Raw genomic sequence first — 23,123 nt, forward strand, 5'->3', positions numbered from 1 at the left:
GCATACTATCTAGAAAATCCGCAAACTTAGATCTAGATGAATTCGGGTCGCCCCCCGCCCCTGAATCCCGAGGAGTCCTCCATCTGTCCAAAGAGACATCCAACACATTGTTGAAGTTCCCCAGACAGATGACAGGAGTGTGGGGGGAGGAAGCAACAAATGAGGCGGCCTTCTGCAGGACATCATACGAAAAGGGGGAGGAACATACACAGACAATAGGAAAAAATTACGGGAATACAATTTACATTCTAGAAACACGTATCTACCATATGGATCTGTATTTACCGTGATCAACTCAAACTGTACAGTCCTTTTTATCATTACCGACATCCCTCGGGAATAGGAGGAGTGCGAGGAATGATACGCCCAACCCACCCAAGGCCTGCGGAGCGACAACAGCCTATTACCCTCCAAATGGGTTTCGCTCAGGCAAATAATGTCCGGGCCATATTTCTTGATCATTTTAAATACTAAGGATCGCTTTACTTTGTTATTAATGCCCCGGACATTCCACGCCAAGAATTTTACGGGAGACATGTCAGCCAATGTACCAACAGGGACACAGCACTCCTAGGTACCAGAAGGCAAAGAGGAAATACCATCATCAATGCTATCCGGGCGTCTGCCCGCCCGTATGGTGCCCCACCCCCGCAGTCATATCGTCCGCAGGCCCCGGTCCCCAAGCCAAACCCCATAAAACAGTACAACCTCACCTCACTGTCTGATAGACAAATATATAGAAACCAAACATCTAAAAAACAGAACAAAAAAACTGCTGAGAAACCAACAGCGGCCCCAGAACAACCCCCCACCCCGTATACCTCCCCGAACTGTGGCATACACATATCCCTAACAGAACTCTAGCCCTGGAGATCCCAAAGCCTACGGCAACACTGTACTAGGCGTACAGATCAAAAACAACCCCAACACAGAAACCCTTATACGTTTATATCACTTTTCAGCAAAGTCCAGAACCACTAAACAAGAGGAAGCTCCCCGGACTTATACTTGCGGACTGTAGGCCCCTGGAGGAGGGCGACCTGGTGTCAGTCTGGAGCCAGCTGGCGGACCCCTGGAGCATATATGTCCCACATTGTATGATTTTTAAACAATTTATTTGTACAGGTTGAGTATCCCATATCCAAATATTCCGAAATACGGAATATTCCGAAATACGGACTTTTTTAAGTGAGAGTGAGATAGTGAAAACTTTGTTTTTTGATGGCTCAATGTACACAAACTTTGTTTAATACACAAAGTTATTAAAAATATTGTATTAAATGACCTTCAGGCTGTGTGTATAAGGTGTATATGGAACGTAAATGAATTGTGAGAATGTAGACACACTTTGTTTAATGCACAAAGTTATAAAAAATATTGGCTAAAATGACCTTCAGGCTGTGTGTATAAGGTGTATATGTAACATAAATGCATTCTGTGCTTAGACTAGGGTCCTATCGCCATGATATCTCATTATGGTATGCAATTATTCCAAACTACGGAAAAATCCCATATCCAAAATACCTCTGGTCCCAAGCATTTTGGATAAGGGATACTCAACCTGTATATTCTTGCGGAAAATAAATATTTGGACAATCAAAAAGTTTAACTCAATACTTTGTAATATAACCTCGGTTGGAAATTACAGAGGTCAAACGTTTCCTGTAGTTCTTGACCAGGTTTGCACACACTGTAGCAGCTATTTTGGCCCACTCTTCCATGCAGATCTTCTCTAGATCTGTCATGTTTTGGGGCTGTCACCGGGCAACCCGGACTTTCAACTCCCTCCACAGATTTTTTATTGGGTTGAGGTCTGGGGACTGGCTAGGCCACTCCACAACCTTGAAATGCTTCTTATGGAGCCAGTCCTTAGTTGCCCAGGCGGTGTGTTTGGGGTTATTGTCATCTCCTTAATACTTAATAATCTCCTTAATACGGATCAGTCGTCCTGTCCCCTTTGCAGAAAAGCAGCCCCAAAGCATGATGTTTCCACCCCCATGCTTCACAGTGGGTATGGTGTTCTTGTGATGCCATTCATCATTCTTCTCCCTCCAAACACGGCGAGTGGAGTTTATACCAAAAAGTTTGATTTTGCTCTCATCTGACCACATTACATTCTCCCAATCCTCCTCTGGATCATCGAGATGGTCACTGGCAAACTTTAGACGGGCCTGGACATGTGCTGGCTTAAGCAGGGGGACCTTTCGGGCGCTGCAGGATTTCAATCCATGACGACGTAGTGTGTTACTAATGGTAACCTTTGTGACTGTGGTCCCAGCTCTCTTGAGGTCATTGACCAGGTCCCCCCGTGTAGTTCTGGGCTGATTCCTCACTGTTCTCAAGATCATTGATACCCCACGAGGTGAGATCTTGCATGGAGCCCCAGGTCGAGGGAGATTGTCAGTGATCTTGTATTTCTTCCATTTTTTAATAATTGCGCCAACAGTTGATCTCTTCTCACCAAGCTGCTTACCTATTGTCGAGTAGCTCATCCCAGCCTTGTGCAGCTCTACAATTTTGTCCCTGCTGTCCTTAGACAGCTCTCTGGTCTTGGCCATGGTGGAGAGGTAGCAGTCTGACTGTTTGAGGGTGTGGACAGGTGTATTTTATACAGATAACCACTTCAAACAGGTGCCATTAATACAGGTAACGAGTAGAGGATAAAAGAGCTTCTTAAAGAAGAAGTAACAGGTCTGTGAGAGCCAGAAATCTTGCTGCTTGGTAGGTGTCCAAATATTTGTTTTCCACAAGAATATACAAGTAAATTGTTTAAAAATCATACAATGTGATTTCCTGTTTGTTTGTTTGTTTGTTTGTTTGTTTGTTTGTTTGTTTTTTCAGATTCTGTCTCTCACAGTTAAAGTATACCTATGATGGAAATTACAGACCTCTCTTATCTTTTTAAGTGGGTCAACTTGCACAATCGGTGGCTGTCCAAATACTTTTCTGCCCCACTGTATTCCGCAGCGCTTTAAAAATATCCAAAATGACAATAAAAAATATTAAACAACCGTGTTCATAATATACAAAGCATATTACATCCTGACACATGTATCTCATGTGAAAATTAATTATTTTACTCTTTTAAGTCTGTGGGGTTTATTTACGATGCATTGCAAAACCCAGCACTTCTGAGAGTGGTTATACCAAACATTTAAAAGGGCATTTACTATATATAACTAACAAGACACGGCTAGTAAAAGCATTGCCACTTTAAATATCAGGCATAAACACACTCACAAGCGCTGGGTTTTACAACCTGATGCTTCTTAAACAAACCTTTGTGTTTTTACACATCGGGAATCCTTTGACAGTCTAATAATCCTCAACATTTCCTAAAATGTGATGAATCTTATCTCATCTGACAACATGCCATAATAGATTTTACTTTGTAATTATTTATTCAACATAAAAGAAGCCAATATGAAGAAAAGTATGTTCTTACTACCTCCATATAAAGAAGGTAATTGGAGCCAGGTGCTACTAATGAACTGCACTTCATTATTTGATCTTCGGGAAACGCTATCAGCTCTGCTGAAAGAAGATACTTTGGCAGTGTGGTCTAGAGCATTCAGGTTTGTGTCAACAGCATGCCAAGGACATGAGACATATGCAGTGATCTCAGAGAAGCAAATGTCGTGCACAGTTCTGCTGTGGTCTAGATTTCTGTGCACCAGTTTCTTTCAGTTTCTGGTCTATCTGAGCAGGTACTGTGGTATTTCTCTTCATATATTTTATTGCGTTTATAGTCTCTTCCTTTTGGTCTGTCTAATTATTATCCCTAATCAGCTACACAAATTCCTAGCAATCTCTAGGACTGTTTAAGACCTGCTCAAAAGAGCTGAGGTCTAGGATCCAGGAGCAGACATTACAGATGATTGAATGAATCTGGAGGGCAGACTTGCCAGGGCCGATTCCTGCAGTTAATGTACACATAATACACATAATATGACACGGGCGCAATGAAAGCAGCTGAATTTCCCATAAAGTCTCCCCTCAGGTACGCCGATGCCACAAAACTTGGTATTGCACAAAGACCAAGCGTACTAAGCAATGGAACAGCAGCGGCAACAGGTCAAGTCAGACACAGTAACAGGAAGCCAAGATACGGAAGAAAACAGACAGTAGCATAACCAGAAGTCTCAAGGCCACAGGTTACAATAAGAATTGAGACAGGACCATGAGAAAGAAACACTTGCATGAATAGATATCTCCTTCTACACATCTAGGGCCCTCATTCCGAGTTGTTCGCTCGGTATTTTTCATCGCATCGCAGTGAAAATCCGCTTAGTACGCATGCGCAATGTTCGCACTGCGACTGCGCCAAGTAACTTTACTATGATGAAAGTATTTTTACTCACGGCTTTTTCTTCGCTCCGGCGATCGTAATGTGATTGACAGGAAATGGGTGTTACTGGGCGGAAACACGGCGTTTCAGGGGCGTGTGGCTGAAAACGCTACCGTTTCCGGAAAAAACGCAGGAGTGGCCGGAGAAACGGTGGGAGTGCCTGGGCGAACGCTGGGTGTGTTTGTGACGTCAACCAGGAACGACAAGCACTGAAATGATCGCACAGGCAGAGTAAGTCTGGAGCTACTCTGAAACTGCTAACTCGTTTGTAATCGCAATATTGCGCGTACGTCGGTCGCAATTTTAAGAAGCTAAGATTCACTCCCAGTAGGCGGCGGCTTAGCGTGTGTAACTCTGCTACATTCGCCTTGCGAGCGAACAACTCGGAATGAGGGCCTAGATACGCTTACCAGATCCTTTGGACTTCACTATCACTCTGCAGGGGATACCCAAATTTACCTATCATCCTCTGTCCTCTCCAATGTAACCTCCTGTTTCATCTTGAATGACACATCACTTCCTGAAGCTCAATATTTAAAAAACTGAACTTATCATCTTTCCCCTAGCCAAAGAGCCCTCTAGTTAGTGGATTCTGAATTGGGAATAAAGCAAAAAAAGCAAGGACTATAGCTTTGCACCTGGGTAAAAATAAGAATTTACTCACCGGTAATTCTATTTCTCGTAGTCCGTAGTGGATTGTGGGGACTCCGTAAGGACCATGGGGAATAGACGGGCTCCGCAGGAGACTGGGCACTCTAAAGAAAGATTAGGTACTTTCTGTTGTGCACTGGCTCCTCCCTCTATGCCCCTCCTCCAGACCTCAGTTAGGGAAACTGTGCCCGGAAGAGCTGACATTACAAGGAAAGGATTTTGGAATCCAGGGTAAGACTCATACCAGCCACACCAATCACACCGTACAACTCGTGATAACCTTACCCAGTTAACAGTATGAACAACAACTGAGCATCACTCAACGGATGGCTCATAACAATAACCCTTTATTAAGCAATAACTATATACACGTATTGCAGAAAGTCCGCACTTGGGACGGGCGCCCAGCATCCACTACGGACTACGAGAAATAGAATTACCGGTGAGTAAATTCTTATTTTCTCTAACGTCCTAGTGGATGCTGGGGACTCCGTAAGGACCATGGGGATTATACCAAAGCTCCCAAACGGGCGGGAGAGTGCGGATGACTCTGCAGCACCGAATGAGCAAACACAAGGTCCTCCTCAGCCAGGGTATCAAACTTGTAGAACTTTGCAAAAGTGTTTGAACCCGACCAAGTAGCCGCTCGGCAAAGCTGTAAAGCCGAGACCCCTCGGGCAGCCGCCCAAGAAGAGCCCACCTTCCCTGTGGAATGGGCTTTCACTGATTTTGGATGCGGCAATCCAGCCGCAGAATGAGCCAGCTGAATCGTGCTACAGATCCAGCGAGCAATAGTTTGCTTTGAAGCAGGAGCACCCAGCTTATTGGGTGCATACAGAATAAACATCGAGTCAGTCTTCCTGACTCCAGCCGTTCTGGAAACATATATTTTCAATGCCCGCACTACGTCCAGCAACTTGGAGTCCTCCAAGTCCCGAGTAGCCGCAGGCACCACAATAGGTTGGTTCAAATGAAACGATGATACCACCTTTGGGAGAAATTGGGGACGAGTCCGCAATTCTGCCCTGTCCATATGGAAGATCAAATAAGGGCTTTTACATGACAAAGCCGCCAATTCTGATACACGCCTCGCCGATGCTAAGGCCAACAGCATGACCACTTTCCACGTGAGATACTTTAGTTCCACGGTCTTAAGTGGTTCAAACCAGTGGGATTTCAGGAAATCTAACACAACGTTAAGATCCCAAGGTGCCACTGGTGGCACAAAAGGGGGCTGAATATGCAGTACTCCCTTTACAAACGTCTGAACCTCAGGCAGTGAAGCCAGTTCTTTTTGAAAGAAAATGGATAGGGCCGAAATCTGGACCTTTATGGACCCTAATTTCAGGCCCATAGTCACACCTGACTGTAGGAAGTGCAGAAATCGACCCAGCTGGAATTCTTCTGTAGGGGCCATCCTGGCCTCACACCAAGCAACATATCTTTGCCATATACGGTGATAATGCTTAGCTGTTACATCCTTCCTAGCTTTTATCAGCGTAGGAATCACTTCATCCGGGATGCCCTTTTCCGTTAGGATCCGGCGTTCAACCGCCATGCCGTCAAACGCAGCCGCGGTAAGTCTTGGAACAGACAGGGCCCCTGTTGCAACAGGTCCTGTCTGAGAGGCAGAGGCCATGGGTCCTCTGTGATCATCTCTTGTAGTTCTGGGTACCAAGTCCTTCTTGGCCAATCCGGAACGATGAGTATTGTTCTCACTCCTCTTTTTCTTACTATTCTCAGTACCTTGGGTATGAGAGGAAGAGGAGGGAACACATATACCGACTGGAACACCCAGGGTGTCACTAGCGCGTCCACAGCTATCGCCTGAGGGTCCCTTGACCTGGCGCAATATCTTTTTAGCTTTTTGTTGAGGCGGGACGCCATCATGTCCACCTGTGGCAGTTCCCATCGATTTGCAATCTGTGTGAAGACTTCTTGATGAAGTCCCCACTCTCCCGGGTGGAGGTCGTGTCTGCTGAGGAAGTCTGCTTCCCAGTTGTCCACTCCCGGAATGAACACTGCTGACAGTGCTTGTACGTGAATCTCCGCCCAACGAAGAATCTTTGTGGCTTCTGCCATCGCCACCCTGCTTCTTGTGCCGCCCTGGCGGTTTACATGGGCGACTGCCGTGATGTTGTCTGACTGAATCAGCACTGGTTGGTCTCGAAGCAGGGGCTCCGCTTGACTCAGGGCGTTGTATATGGCCCTTAGTTCCAGTATATTTATGTGCAGACAAGTCTCCTGACTTGACCACAGCCCTTGGAAGTTTCTTCCCTGAGTGACTGCCCCCCATCCGCGGAGGCTTGCATCCGTGGTCACCAGGACCCAGTCCTGTATGCCGAACCTGCGGCCCTCGAGAAGATGAGCACTCTGCAGCCACCACAGAAGAGACACCCTGGCCCTCGGGGACAGGGTGATCAGCCGATGCATCTGAAGATGCGATCCGGACCCCTTGTCCAACAGATCCCACTGAAAGATCCTCGCATGGAACCTGCCGAAGGGAATGGCTTCGTATGAGGCCACCATCTTTCCCAGGACCCGCGTGCAGTGATGCACCGACACCTGTTTTGGTTTTAGGAGGTCCCTGACCAGAGTCACTAACTCCTGGGCCTTCTCCTCCGGGAGAAACACCTTCTTCTGTTCTGTGTCCAGAATCATACCCAGGAACGGCAGACGCGTCGTAGGAATCAGCTGCGACTTTGGAATATTCAGAATCCAGCCGTGCTGTTGCAACACTTCCTGAGAGTGTGCTACGCTGATCAACAACTGTTCCCTGGACCTCGCCCTTATGAGGAGATCGTCCAAGTATGGGATAACCGTAACTCCTTGCTTCCGAAGGAGTACCATCATTTCGGCCATTACCTTGGTAAATACTCTTGGTGCCGTGGACAGACCAAATGGCAACGTCTGGAATTGGTAATGACAGTCCTGTACCACAAATCTGAGGTACTCCTGGTGAGGTGGATAAATGGGGACATGCAAGTAAGCATCCTTGATGTCCAGAGATTCCATAAAATCCCCCTCTTCCAGGCTTGCAATGACCGCTCTGAGCGATTCCATTTTGAACTTGAATTTTTTCATATAAATGTTCAAGGATTTTAAATTCAGAATGGGTCTTACCGAACCGGCGGGTTTCGGTACCACAAACAGTGTGGAATAGTAACCCCTTCCCTGTTGAAGGAGGGGGACCATTATTATCACTTGCTGGAGGTACAGCTTGTGAATTGCCGCCAGGACTACCTCCCTTTCCGTGGGGGAAGCTGGCAAGGCCGATTTTAGGTAACGGTGAGGGGGAGTCACTTCGAACTCCAGCTTGTATCCCTGAGATACAATTTGTATAGCCCAAGGATCCACCTGTGAGCGAACCCACTGGTTGCTGAATTTTCGGAGACGCGCCCCCACCGCTCCTGGCTCCGCCTGTGGAGCCCCAGCGTCATGCGGTGGACTTAGTCGAAGCCGGGGAGGACTTTTGTTCCTGGGAACTAGCTGCATGGTGCAGCTTCTTTCCTCTACCCCTGCCTCTGGCAAGAAAGGATGCACCTCTGACCTTCTTGCTTCTCTGAGAACGAAAGGACTGCATTTGATAATACGGTGCTTTCTTAGGCTGTGAGGAAACCTGAGGCAAGAAAGTCGACTTTCCAGCCGTCGCTGTGGACACAAGGTCCGAGAGGCCGTCCCCAAACAATTCCTCACCCTTATAAGGCAAAACCTCCATGTGTTTTTTAGAATCGGCATCCCCTGTCCATTGCCGAGTCCATAAGACCCTCCTGGCAGAAATGGACATTGTATTAATTCTAGAGCCCAGCAGGCAAATGTCCCTCTGGGCATCCCGCATATATAAGACGGCGTCTTTTATATGGCCCAGGGTTAGCAAGACAGTATCCCTGTCCAGGGCATCTATGTCCTCTGACAGAGTATCTGTCCATGCTGCTACAGCGCTACACATCCAGGCTGAAGCAATAGCTGGTCTCAGTAGAGTACCAGAGTGTGTATACACTGACTTCAAGATAGCTTCCTGCTTCCTATCCGCAGGATCCTTTAGGGCGGCCGTATCCTGAGACGGCAGGGCCACCTTCTTAGATAAGCGTGTCAGCGCCTTGTCTACCCTAGGGGAGGATTCCCAACGTAACCTGTCCGTTGGCGGGAAAGGGTACGCCAGCAGTAATTTTTTGGAAATCACCACTTTCTTATCAGGGGAACTCCACGCTTCTTCACATAACTCATTTAATTCATGTGACGGGGGAAAAGTCACTGCCTGCTTTTTCTCCCCAAACATATACACCCTCTTGTCAGGGACAGGGTTAACCTCTGAAATGTGCAATACATCTTTCATTGCAATAATCATGTAGCGGATGGCCTTGGTCATCTTAGGCTGTAATTGTGCCTCATCATCGTCGACACTGGAGTCGGACTCCGTGTCGGCATCTGTGTCAACCATCTGAGATAGTGGGCGTTTATGAGACCCTGACGGCCTCTGAGTCGCCTGGGCAGGCCCGGGTTGAGACCCCGGCTTTCCCAAGGCTGCAGCATCATCAAACCTTTTATGCAAGGAGCTTACATTATCATTTAAGACCTTCCACATATCCATCCAATCAGGTGTCGGCCCCGACGGCGGCGACACCACATTTATCCGCACTTGCTCCGCCTCCACGTAACCCTCATCAAACATGTCGACACAGCCGTACCGACACACAGCACACACACAGGGAATGCTCTGACTGAGGACAGGACCCCACAAAGGCCTTTGGGGAGACAGAGAGAGAGTATGCCAGCACACACCACAGCGCTATATAACCCAGGGATATTCACTATAATAAGTGATTACCCAATAGCTGCCGATTTTATGTCTTTTGCGCCTAAATTTATGTGCCCCCCCTCTCTTTTTTACCCTTCTTGTACCTGGATACTGCAGGGGAGAGCCTGGGGAGCGTCCTTCCAGCGGAGCTGTGAAGAGAAAATGGCGCTGGTGTGCTGAGGAAGAAGGCCCCGCCCCCTCAGCGGCGGGCTTCTGTCCCAAAAAAATGGCGGGGGTTTTTACATATATACAGTGCCTGACTGTATATATGTATGTTATGCCAAAAAGGTACTTCAATTGCTGCCCAGGGCGCCCCCCCCCCCCCCCAGCGACCTGCACCCTACAGTGACCGGAGTGTGAAAGTGTGCTGGGAGCAATGGCGCACAGCTGCGGTGCTGTGCGCTACCTTAAATGAAGACAGGAGTCTTCAGCCGCCGTTTTCGCCGTCTTCAAGCTTTTGTTCTTCTGGCTCTGCGAGGGGGACGTCGGCGCGGCTCCGGGAACGGACGATCGAGGACAGATGCCTGTGTTCGAACCCTCTGGAGCTAATGGTGTCCAGTAGCCTAAGAAGCGCAACCTAGCTGTAGACAGGTAGGTTTGCTTCTCTCCCCTCAGTCCCTCGTAGCAGTGAGTCTGTTGCCAGCAGAAGCTCACTGAAAATAAAAAACCTAACAAATACTTTCTTTTACTAGCAGGCTCAGGAGAGCCCACTAGGAGCACCCAGCTCTGGCCGGGCACAGATTCTAACTGAGGTCTGGAGGAGGGGCATAGAGGGAGGAGCCAGTGCACACCAGATAGTACCTAATCTTTCTTTAGAGTGCCCAGTCTCCTGCGGAACCCGTCTATTCCCCATGGTCCTTACGGAGTCCCCAGCATTCACTAGGACGTTAGAGAAACCATGTTGCAATAAAGGTGTGGCAGATTTAAATGTGCAGAGAGATTAAAATATCAGAGGAATGTTTCCAAATTCAAATATAAATGACATTGGACATAAAAAAATTGTGTCTACATGCAAAATTAGCCAGTATATACCCTGCATGATAACAAAATGTACTTGCAGCCCTTGCATTGCAGCATGGCTTGTCCAGCTGCGAAGTTACTTGCTATGTTTGCTTTGCTCTCCAATTTTGTAATCTCCTCGATTCCCCAAGTTCGATGTCAAGGTGTCACTCTTGACTCATTGCCCTTTTCCTTCTCTACCCACATCCACTCTCCTTCACAATCCTGCCATCTCCACAGTATTTCCAGAATCTGGCTGTTCCTCACCCTGGAAGCTATAAAAAAAAATTCTCAAGCATGCCCTCATCATTTCCCTCCTTCTTAACTCCCCCCTAACAACTAACCGGTACAATTCCCACTCGTGAGTGTCCACGACACCCATAGAGTGGGAATAGAACCTGTGGCAAGCGCAGCGAGCCCTCAAGAGGCTTCGTTGCGCTCGCCCCCTCCCCCACGGCAATCTGGAGACCGGGATCCCGGGGTCGGTATGGTGACCACCGGGATCCCAAATACCGGTCACCCAAACCCAACCTAATACAACATAGGGAGAGACATACCACAACACATACTCCAGTAGTCCACGGGCTAAGGAGAATTCACTAAGGCACTACATTTTGTTACTCATCAGTCTACAAATAGAGTTACAAGGCCATATACAAACAATTTGAAGTCAATTACTGTACAGTTACAAAGACTACTAAAATATCCAGAAAATTAACACAATTGCCTATGTACCTAAAACAATTCATAAGTTTACTATCAGAACAAGTATGGATTTCATGGAAGAATGGTCAGCAAAATTACCTTTTTAGTAAAGTATGGCAAGGGTTTGCACAATCAGAAAAGAAAATGGAACTGAGCACAGTGGAGCTCCCAAAGGAAAGGGCAGTCTTGCAATCGACTTTGTCCACTTTATCCATTTAGTTTCATACCTATGTATTTTAGAGGACAGTCAACTTCATGTCCGACAACTTAATGTTGGGTCATGCAATAGTACAATGATCCTAAGCACACCAGGAAATCTACAATTGAATGTTTGCCGAATAAAATAATAAAAGCTTTGGAATGGCCAAAATGTAGATCTGAAACACAAGGAGATGCTATGGCAGAACCTTAATAGTGGTTCTAAACACCACTAAACTGTAAGCATCAATATAACATCACATATCAGAAGACTGATTAACTCAACAAAATAATTATTACTGCGAGTTGAGGCTTATAAAGGTGATCCTAAAAGTTACTGAACTATGGGATCTACTTATTATTTCACACATAGCTTTTTCATATTGTCTTTTTCTTGTCCAATAAAATCTGACATCTAAAACCTGTCACATGCCATTTGCATCTGTTAGATTTTAGGACTCTGTGAGGACAGGAGATTGTCATTATGCCATTATATGTAAAAATGGTTTGTTTTCTTTTCACAAGACATTAGAAAGACCAGAATGTCAGGTGTGAAGGAATAGTAGTCACAGTGATTCCATTTGTCTTAAGGGCCCTACACACTGGGTGATATCTTGAAAGATATGAACGATATCGTTCATAAATGAACGAAAACTCGTTCATATCTTTCAGTGTGTATGCTACAACGATGAGCGTGCCCGCAATCGCTAATCGTTGAATAATCATCGTTAAAACATGCCAGTCAATTTGGACAATATCGATGTCTGTACTCTCATATCGTTCAAACTGGCCATCGATATCGTCTAGTGTGTAGGCTATAAATCGTTGGCGAAAATATCGACCATCGGTAATATCGATGGTCGATAATATCGCTACCATTGCACAGTGTGTAGGCTCCTTAAGAGACATTTATAGGCATGTCTGCCATCTGAATTTGAAGAATTTAACCATTTACATTAACTGATTATATTTTACGCTAGTCATTAATAAACGTCAGAGACCATTTGGATTGGGCAACATTTTATCATTCCGAATACAGGTTACAAAGCAGAAACAATTGGGGTATAGTAAATGTTGGAGCTACTCACGTTAGGAACTGGCTGAGTCACTGCTGCTGAAAATAATTAAAACACATAAGGAAAAAAAATAAAAAAATAAGCATTTCGGGGTTTATAATGCAAATCTTCCAAAGGAAGGGAAATCAAAGCAGTAAGGTATCTTAATATGTAAGTTGCAAAAGGTTAAACAGAATAACAAATAGTGAAATAATAACAGTGTACTACACTACAGGGATCCCTGTCTCCCCTATGGCCCTCCTTCCCTCTCACCACAACAGTATACTCACAGCTCACAGACTCTGCTCCTGGAGCAGTCGCCTGCTAAGAGAAAAATTGAAGCATTATTCGTGCACTCAGGACTTGTCAGTAAGAGAAGCCACAGACTACTTTAGACATACGGTTTGGGTGCTCAATGTATCACTCTGTTGAGATCACCTTCATTTAAATGAGAAACAAGTAATGGACAATCAAGCACTATATGCTTGCTCACATACAGATGGGTCCATGGATATCTTGACTAGTTTTCTGCGCCTAGGCACAACATGACTTATTAGCATAAACCCTTCATCTATTGTTCTCAGCTGCAATACAATACAGAGAACAACACAGCAGGGGATTAAGGCCGACTGGCCAGTCTCAGTTAATACTATTAAAGGTGAAGATAAAAGTGGACCCATCTGTAATTTGCAAAGTATAATACTACTCACAAACTTCATATAAAATGTTGGGGGAAGGGGGAAGTATACACGTTATCCAATATGAAGAGACAAAGTGAAGAATGTATAAGAAACACAGTGGAATCATTATCCAATAATAGGAGTCTTTCAGTCACATCAATCATTAAAAGAAAATACCCCAGCATATAAAGATAAAAGGATTATGAACAATATATATAATAGTGTATAACAGTTGTTATAAATTGTTTTCCTTAATAGAATACTGTAACTCTCACCTGAGTAAAATGGTAATCTAGCTGATTCTGCATATATGCCGATACAATACACTCTATTTAAAATTGTTCCTATCACATAATTTGAGTGAATTATATATCTCTACTGTTAAAATCAAACTCCACTTAAAATTAAAAGTAAGCTTTGGGTGGAATAAGGTGAAATAGAAATATTTGTTTATTGGTGCTTGGCAGATACAGCGATTCGGCAGACTCCCACCATGCATTTACCAGTCAGAACATAAAATAATCTCTCCTGCTCTGATAGTTTAAAACTAGGTACACACTATGCAATTATCTGGCAGATTAACTGCCAGATCTGGATGGTTGGAATGAAAATCTGGTAATGGATGAGAGCAAATGACAATCGACCATTTGCTCCCACACACTGGAAAACAAACAAAACCTGTCATTCAGACAAATTGGTTGAATGCAAATTTAACCAACTTGTATGAACAACTGTTTTTGTCCGTTATGCAGTGTTTGGGAGCAAATGGTTGATTGTAAGTAAAAGTAAAGCAACAATTAGCCACTGCAACTCAGGACCACTATGTGGCTTCTCCTCACCTCTGCCATGAGAACACCATGAACAATGCCTACTACTCCTCTGTACCCATCATGACTGCCCCCGGGCCTACCCCTCAAGCTGAGCAGGGAACTGAAGTGCGTGCGCCCCAGGACGAGACTATGCTGGGTCATTTGCATTGGACATTAGTGTGCTCCCCACATTCTCACACCCACCTGCACTGCTCTCATAAGACCAGGAAATTTATAATTTTCGCAAAATAATGTTCGTACAGTTTTCCCGCAAATGTGTTTTTCTCTTCTTTTTCTTCTTACAGCGTAGTGTGCTATTCTTGTAATGTTTACCTCCATTGGTTGCACACCCTGCCAGCAGCAACCTACACAGTGCACCCCAGATGGCTGCCTCGGATGGTTACTCCGTAGGTAGGGTGTGCTTCATTTGGATCTTTCCATGCAGGGTATAGCATACTCCTACACATGTGTCAGTTTTCCCATACAAGTATTTGGCCCTTGTATGGCTCGTCTCTCACTGTGTAACCTTCGTAGTGCGCCCAACATGGCTGCCTTATCTGGTGCGCTTGAGGATGGGGTGAAAAATAAATGGACCTGATGGTTTTGTTGGAAACCTAATCTGAACTTTAGGACTCTGCAATCTCCCCATTTTGTGTTATCTCTTCTAGGGGTGGACTATTCCACCTTGGGTAATCCTACGCAGTACGCCTAAGATGGCTGTCGCACCTGGTACCTTGTGAGGGTGGAATACACAACCCTTAGAGGTTATTACCCAAAATGCCTACACCAATCATGCAGTGCTTTCTGTGTGCTCTAGGTTTTTTATATGTCTGTGTGATTTATCTTTTGATGTATTACTTAAATCTTCTGTATTATGGGGGTAATTCCAAGTTGATCGCAGCAGGAAATTTTTTAGCAGTTGGGCAAAACCATGTGCACTGCAGGGGAGGCAGATATAACATGTGCAGAAAGAGTTAGATTTGGGTGGGTTATTTTATTTCTGTGCAGGGTAAATACTGGCTGCTTTATTTTTACACTGCAAATTAGATTGTAGATTGAACACACCATACCCAAATCTAACTCTCTCTGCACATGTTATATCTGCCTCCCCTGCAGTGCACATAGTTTTGCCCAACTGCTAAAAAAATTCCTGCTGCGATCAACTTGGAATTACCCCCTATGTGCACTGTTTGAGTTCAAGTTGGCACCGCGGATGGCTGCCTCATTTTTAGCTTTACATGTATAATATGTCGAGTCTATCATATAGTTGCAATGTGCAGTATGAACTCTTACGTATGTTGGTAATGTATGCTACATTTTTCCCTTTTTTATGCTATGTATTCCCCCATCATGTTGCTGCTTGGCAATGCATTGTACCACAAAAAATTCCTAGTGTACATGAGTCCACCTGGCCAATATAGCTGATTCTGATTCTGATTAGCCTTTAATGTTGAGTATGAAATAGATCAGTGGTTTCCAAACTTTTTTGAATCACGGCGCCCTAGAATATCAGAATTTTTTTCACGGCACCCTTAGGCCAAAAATTTCTTATTGAGAAATTTGGAAAGAAATATTACATTAAGTAGATTGCGTTTATATGTCATCCTTAGGGTCAGTTGTGTGGTGAGGGACAAGATTTGCTTCTGTTTGGCCACATATTTTATGAATGGCAGCCACCAGCACTGGTTTTGCCTATTATATTGACCATGAATAATTTGAATTGGTCCTGGACCACCAACCCAGGGCACCCCTGCAAGTGTCCCGAGGCACCCCAGGGAGCCACGGCACACAGTTTGGGAACCTCTGCAATAGATACTTGCTATGTAGACTATGGAGTAAAGAACAGGCGACTGCTGGTAATCCCAGCAAATCCTTCTGTTGTGCTTTGTGATAGACATCAGCAATTGAAAAAAGGGGGAACTTTTTAAATACAGAATGAATAAAACAAGTTGTGTAGATACGTGCAAGATAGGTTGTGTTATATATTCCAGTGTGGGCTAATAAACTAAAGTATGGTCTGCAAACTGGTGGGTAGAGTTTAATGGATGCAAAAATCCAGAAAGACAGATCAAACAAACGACAACAGTCCGCTTTTGCTTTTTAGCAAAGAAAACAAAAATAAGAATTAACTCACCGGTAATTCTATTTCTCCTAGTCCGTAGTAGATGCTGGGCACTCCGTAAGGACCATGGGGAATAGCGGGCTCCGCAGGGACTGGGCACTCTAAAAGAAAGATTAGGTACTATCTGGTGTGCACTGGCTCCTCCCTCTATGCCCCTCCTCCAGACCTCAGTTAGGGAAACTGTGCCCGGAAGAGCTGACACAATAAGGAAAGGATTTGGAATCCCGGGTAAGACTCATACCAGCCACACCAATCACACCGTACAACTCGTGATACTATACCCAGTTAACAGTATGAATAACAACTGAGCCTCACGAAAAGATGGCTCATAACAATAACCCTTTAGTTAGGCAATAACTATATACAAGTATTGCAGACAATCCGCACTTGGAATGGGCGCCCAGCATCCACTACGGACTACGAGAAATAGAATTACCGGTGAGTAAATTCTTATTTTCTCTGACGTCCTAGTGGATGCTGGGAACTCCGTAAGGACCATGGGGATTATACCAAAGCTCCCAAACGGGCGGGAGAGTGCGGATGACTCTGCAGCACCGAATGAGCAAACTCAAGGTCCTCCTCAGCCAGGGTATCAAACTTGTAGAATTTTGCAGAATGAGCTAGCTGAATCGTGCTACAGATCCAGCGCGCAATAGTTTGCTTTGAAGCAGGAGCACCCAGCTTGTTGGGTGCATGCAGGATAAACAGCGAGTCAGTCTTCCTGACTCCAGCCATTCTGGAAACATATATTTTCAGGGCCCTGACTACGTCCAGCAACTTGGAGTCCTCCAAGACCCGAGTAGCCGCAGGCACCACAATAGGTTTGTTCAAATGAAACGATGATACTACCTTTGGGAGAAATTGGGGACGAGTCCTCAATTCTGCCCTGTCCATATGGAAGATCAGATATGGGCTTTTACATGACAAAGCCGCCAATTCCGACACACGCCTAGCCGATGCTAAGGCCAACAGCATGACCACTTTCCGCGTGAAGTATTTTTGCTCCACGGTTTTAAGTGGCTCAACCAATGCGACTTTAGGAAATCCAACACCACGTTGAGATCCCAAGGTGCCACTGGAGGCACAAAAGGGGGCTGAATATGCAGCACTCCTTTAACAAAAGTCTGAACTTCAGGCAGTGAAGCCAGTTCGTTTTTGGAAGAAAATCGACAGAGCCAAAATCTGGACCTTAATGGAACCCAATTTGAGGCCCATAGTCACCCCTGACTGTAGGAAGTGCAGAAATCGACCCAGCTGAAATTCCTCCGTTGGGGCCTTCCAGGCCTCACACCAAGCAACATATTTCCGCCATATGCGGTGATAATGTTTTGCGGTCACATCCTTCCTAGCTTTAATCAGCGTAGGAATGACTTCCTCCGGAATGCCCTTTTCCTTTAGGATCCGGTGTTCAACCGCCATGCCGTCAAACGCAGCCGCGGTAAGTCTTGGAACAGACAGGGCCCCTGCAGTAGCAGGTCCTGTCTGAGCGGCAGAGGCCAAGGGTCCTCTGAGATCATTTCTTGAAGTTCTGGGTACCAAGCTCTTCTTGGCTATTCCGGAACAATGAGTATAGTTCTTACTCCTCTCCTTCTTATTATTCTCAGTACCTTGGGTATGAGAGGAAGAGGAGGGAACACATAAACCGACTGGTACACCCACGGTGTCACTAGAGCGTCCACAACTATCGCCTGAGGGTCCCTTGACCTGGCGCAATATCTTTTTAGCTTTTTGTTGAGGCGGGACGCCATCATGTCCACCTGTGGCCGTTCCCAACGGTTCACAATCAGCTGGAAGACTTCTGGATGAAGTCCCCACTCTCCCGGGTGGAGGTCGTGCCTGCTGAGGAAATCTGCTTCCCAGTTGTCCACTCCCGGAATGAACACTGCTGACAGTGCTATTACGTGATTCTCCGCCATCAAAGAATCCTTGTGGCTTCTGCCATTGCCACCCTGCTTCTTGTGCCGCCCTGGCGGTTTACATGGGCGACCGCTGTGATGTTGTCTGACTGAATCAGAACCGGTTGGTTTTTAAGCAGGGGTTCTGCTTGACTCAGGGCGTTGTAAATGTCCCTTAGTTCCAGAATATTTAAGTGTAGGGAAGTTTCCTGACTTGACCATTGTCCTTGGAAGTTTCTTCCCTGGGTGACTGCCCCCCAACCTCGGAGGCTTGCATCCGTGGTCACCAGGACCCAGTCCTGTATGCCGAATCTGCGGCCTTCGAGCAGATGAGCACTCTGCAGCCACCACAGCAGAGACACCCTGGCCCTCGGGGACAGGGTGATTAACCGATGCATCTGGAGATGCGATCCGGACCACTTGTCCAACAGATCCCACTGGAAGATCCTTGCATGGAATCTGCCGAAGGGACTTGCTTCGTAAGAAGCTACCATCTTTCCCAGGACTCGCGTGCAGTGATGCACCAACACCTGCTTTGGTTTCAGGAAGACCCTGACCAGAGATGATAATTCCTGGGCCTTCTCCTCCGGAAGAAATATCTTCTTCTGTTCTGTGTCCAGAATCATGCCCAAGAACAGCAGACGCGTCGCAGGAATCAGCTGCGACTTTGGGATATTCAGAATCCAGCCGTGCTGATGCAGCACTTCCTGAGATAGTGCCATGCCGACTAGCAACTGCTCTTTGGACCTCGCCTTTATAAGGAGATCGTCCAAGTACGGAATAATCATGACTCCCTTCTTTCGGAGGAGCATCATCATTTCGGCCATTACCTTGGTAAATACCCACGGTGCCGTGGACAGACCAGACGGCAACGTCTGGAATTGGTAATGACAGTCCTGTACCACACCCTTGAGGTACTTTGAACTTGAACATTTTTATATAACTGTTCAAGGATTTTAAATTTAGAATGGGTCTCACCGAACCGTCTGGTTTCGGTACCACAACATTGTGGAATAGTAACCCCGTCCCTGTTGAAGGAGGGGTACCTTGATTATCACCTGCTGAAGATACAGCTTGTGAATTGCCGCCAGTACTACCTCTCTTTCTCTGAGGGCAGCAGGCAAGGCTGATTTGAGGTAACGGCGAGGGGGAGTCGCCTCGAACTCCAGCTTGTATCCCTGTGATACTACTTGCAGAACCCAGGGATCCATCTGTGAGCGAGCCCACTGGTCGCTGAAGTTCCGGAGACGCGCCCCCACCGCACCTGGCTTAGCCTGTGGAGCCCCAGCGTCATGCGGTGGACTTAGAGGAAGCGGGGAAAGATTTTTGATCCTGGGAACTGGCTGTCTGGTGCAGCCTTTTTCCTTCTTCCCTTGCCTCTGGCAGAAAGAAAGCGCCTTTGACCCGCTTGCTTTTCTGAGGCCGAAAGGACTGTACCTGATAATACGGTGCTTTCTTAGGCTGTGAGGGAACCTGAGGTAAAAATTTTGACTTCCCAGCTGTTGCTGTGGATACGAGGTCCGAGAGACCATCCCCAAACAATTCCTCACCCTTATAAGGCAGAATCTCCATGTGCCTTTTAGAATCAGCATCACCTGTCCACTGCCCGGTCCATAATACCCTCCTGGCAGAAATGGACATTGCATTAATTCTGGATGCCAGCCGGCAAATATCCCTCTGTGCATCCCTCATATATAAGACGACGTCTTTAATATGCTCTATGGTTAGCAAAATAGTATCCCTGTCGAGGGTAACACTATTATCTGACAGGGTATCAGACCACGCTGCAGCAGTACTACACCTCCATGCTGAGGCAATTGCAGGTCTCAGTATAGTACCTGAGTGTGTATATACAGACTTCAGGATTTCCTCCTGCTTTCTATCAGCAGGCTCCTTCAAGGTGGCCGTATCCTGAGACGGCAGTGCCACCTTTTTTGACAAACGTGTGAGCGCCTTATCCACCCTGGGGGATATCTCCCAACGTGACCTATCCTCTGGCGGGAAAGGGTACGCCATCAGTAACTTTTTAGAAATTACCAGTTTCTTATCGGGGGAAACCCACGCTTCTTCACACACTTCATTCAATTCATCTGATGGGGGAACAAAACACTGGCTGCTTTTTCTCCCCAAACATAAAACCCCTTTTTAGTGGTACTTGGGTTAATGTCAGAAATGTGTAACACATTTTTCATTGCCGAAATCATGCAACGGATGCCCCTAGTGGATTGTGTATATGTCTCAACCTCGTCGACACTGGAGTCAGACTCCGTGTCGACATCTGTGTCTGCCATCTGAGGTAGCGGCTGTTTTTGAGCCCCTGATGGCCTTTGAGACGCCTGGGCAGGCGGGGGCTGAGAAGCCGGCTGTCCCATGGCTGTTACGTCATCCAGCCTTTTATGTAAGGAGTTGACACTGTCGGTTAATACCTTCCACATATCCACCCACTCTGGTGTCGGCCCCGCAGGGGGTGACATCACATTTATCGGCACCTGCTCTGCCTCCACATAAGCCTCCTCATCAAACAAGTCGACACAGCCGTACCGACACACCGCACACACACAGGGAGTGCTCTGACTGAGGACAGGACCCCACAAAGTCCTTTGGGGAGACAGAGAGAGAGTATGCCAGCACACACCACAGCGCTATTTAATCAGGGATTTACACTAATAGAAAGTGATTTATCCCTATAGCTGCTTTTTATATACAGTTTTCGCCTAAATTTAGTGCCCCCCCTCTCTTTTTAACCCTTTGAGCCTGGAAACTGCAGGGGAGAGCCTGGGAAGCTGTCTTCCAGCTGCACTGTGAAGAGAAAATGGCGCCAGTGTGCTGAGGGAGATAGCCCCGCCCCTTTTTCGGCGGACTTCTCCCGCTCTTATAATTGTATTATGGCAGGGGATTTTTACACATATATAGCTTATTAGGCTATATTATGTGTTGTTTGCCAAAGTTAAGGTACTCTAATTGCAGCCCAGGGCGCCCCCCCCCCAGCGTCCTGCACCCATCAGTGACCAGAGTATGTGGTGTGCATAGGGAGCAATGGCGCACAGCTGCAGTGCTGTGCGCTACCTTAATGAAGACCGAAGTCTTCAGCCGCCGATTTCCAGGACGTTCTTCTTGCTTCTGGCTCTGTAAGGGGGACGGCGGCGCGGCTCCGGGACCAGACGACTGAGGCTGGGCCTGTGTTCGATCCCTCTGGAGCTAATGGTGTCCAGTAGCCTAAGAAGCCCAAGCTAGCTGCAAGCAGGTAGGTTCGCTTCTTCTCCCCTTAGTCCCTCGTAGCAGTGAGTCTGTTGCCAGCAGATCTCACTGAAAATAAAAAACCTAACAAATACTTTCTTTTCTAGGAGCTCAGGAGAGCCCCTAGTGTGCAACCAGCTCGGGCCGGGCACAGATTCTAACTGAGGTCTGGAGGAGGGGCATAGAGGGAGGAGCCAGTGCACACCAGATAGTACCTAATCTTTCTTTTAGAGTGCCCAGTCTCCTGCGGAGCCCGCTATTCCCCATGGTCCTTACGGAGTTCCCAGCATCCACTAGGACGTCAGAGAAATAATAATAACAACAATTATAATAATATAATTTTTTTTTAAAATGGATGCGCCGCCACAATTGCATTTTAAGCTGACATATGGCAACACACAGCAAGCACACATTTTTGAACTCCGGCTCTCATTCAGCATGGCCTGCAACTGCAAAGCTGCTTGCAGCAGCTTTTCAAATGCAATCCATAACAATGCAAATGCAGTAGGAGGTGTTTACACACCTCCTTGCTGCATTTGCGATCGCAGCACTTCGACCACGTCATAGCCTGGGATTAAACATCACAACCATCGGTTGGCTTGCGAGACCAAGGAAACTGCATGTCACGACGCAGTACTTGGCCACGCCACTTTTGGAAAATGGAGGTCACATGCCCCCACCTTGAACACCTCTGCCTGTAAGTCAGGCAGAGGCGATCTCAATCGTGCACAGTTTCCCGATAATTGGGAAACTGCGCAGGGGTTCGCTTATGCAATCCATCCTAAATAACCCTCTCCACATGGCCATATTAGAAGGGACCCCACATAAAAGGCCCCTTGGAAGATAAATGACACATACAGATACCCATGTAACGCTGTAGAGCTCTTGGAGGCTCAGACACAGTGTACATCAGTGGAAAGCTAACTTAGTTGTAAAATCCATAAATAATCTTTGTAATGTAAGAAATGCAAGCAACATACCTTTACTAGCAGCTTAACTAACTATTATCTTTATGATTTATGAGTAAAATATAGGTCTCTGGACAATGGGGGTAATTCCAAGTTGATCGCAGCAGGAATTTTGTTAGCAGTTGGGCAAAACCATGGGGGTCATTCCGAGTTGTTCGCTCGCAAGCGGATTTTAGCAGATTTGCTCATGCTAAGCCGCCGCCTACTGGGAGTGAATCTTAGCATCTTAAAATTGCGAACGATGTATTCGCAATATTGCGATTACACACCTCGTAGCAGTTTCTGAGTAGCTTCTGACTTACTCGGCATCTGCGATCAGTTCAGTGCTTGTCGTTCCTGGTTTGACGTCACAAACACACCCAGCGTTCGCCCAGACACTCCCCCGTTTCTCCGGCCACTCCTGCGTTTTTTCCGGAAACGGTAGCGTTTTTTCCCACACGCCCATAAAACGGCCTGTTTCCGCCCAGTAACACTTATTTCCTGTCAATCACATTACGATCGCCAGAACGATGAAAAAGCCGTGAGTAAAAATCCTAACTGCATAGCAAATTTACTTGGCGCAGTCGCAGTGCGGACATTGCGCATGCGCACTAAGCGGAAAATCGCTGCGATGCGAAGATTTTTACCGAGCGAACAACTCGGAATGACCCCCCATGTG

The 23,123-nt window shown here is 46.4% G+C and overlaps 1 protein-coding gene across 13 annotated transcripts in view; it reads right to left on the bottom strand.

Annotated features, from left to right (window-relative positions):
- Window positions 1-23,123, bottom strand: part of PRPF40B (pre-mRNA processing factor 40 homolog B) — a 380,564-nt gene that overhangs the window by 255,475 nt on the left and 101,966 nt on the right. For 7 of the 13 annotated variants that reach the window (XM_063952768.1, XM_063952773.1, XM_063952769.1 and 4 more), the window contains exons 5-6: window positions 13,045-13,078; window positions 12,788-12,813 (exon numbers count right to left, since the gene is read on the bottom strand). The exons of 1 other annotated variant lie outside the window; for it this stretch is intronic. In XM_063952768.1, the coding sequence (XP_063808838.1) occupies window positions 12,788-12,813; window positions 13,045-13,078 (60 nt within the window). Of the gene's footprint in view, window positions 1-11,600; window positions 11,683-12,787; window positions 12,814-13,044; window positions 13,079-23,123 lie in introns of those variants that run through there. 5 more of the 13 variants (XM_063952767.1, XM_063952765.1, XM_063952766.1 and 2 more) reach the window with 5 other exon arrangements.

The sequence above is a fragment of the Pseudophryne corroboree genome, chromosome 2 (genome assembly GCF_028390025.1).
Source record: "Pseudophryne corroboree isolate aPseCor3 chromosome 2, aPseCor3.hap2, whole genome shotgun sequence".
NCBI lineage: Eukaryota > Metazoa > Chordata > Amphibia > Anura > Myobatrachidae > Pseudophryne > Pseudophryne corroboree.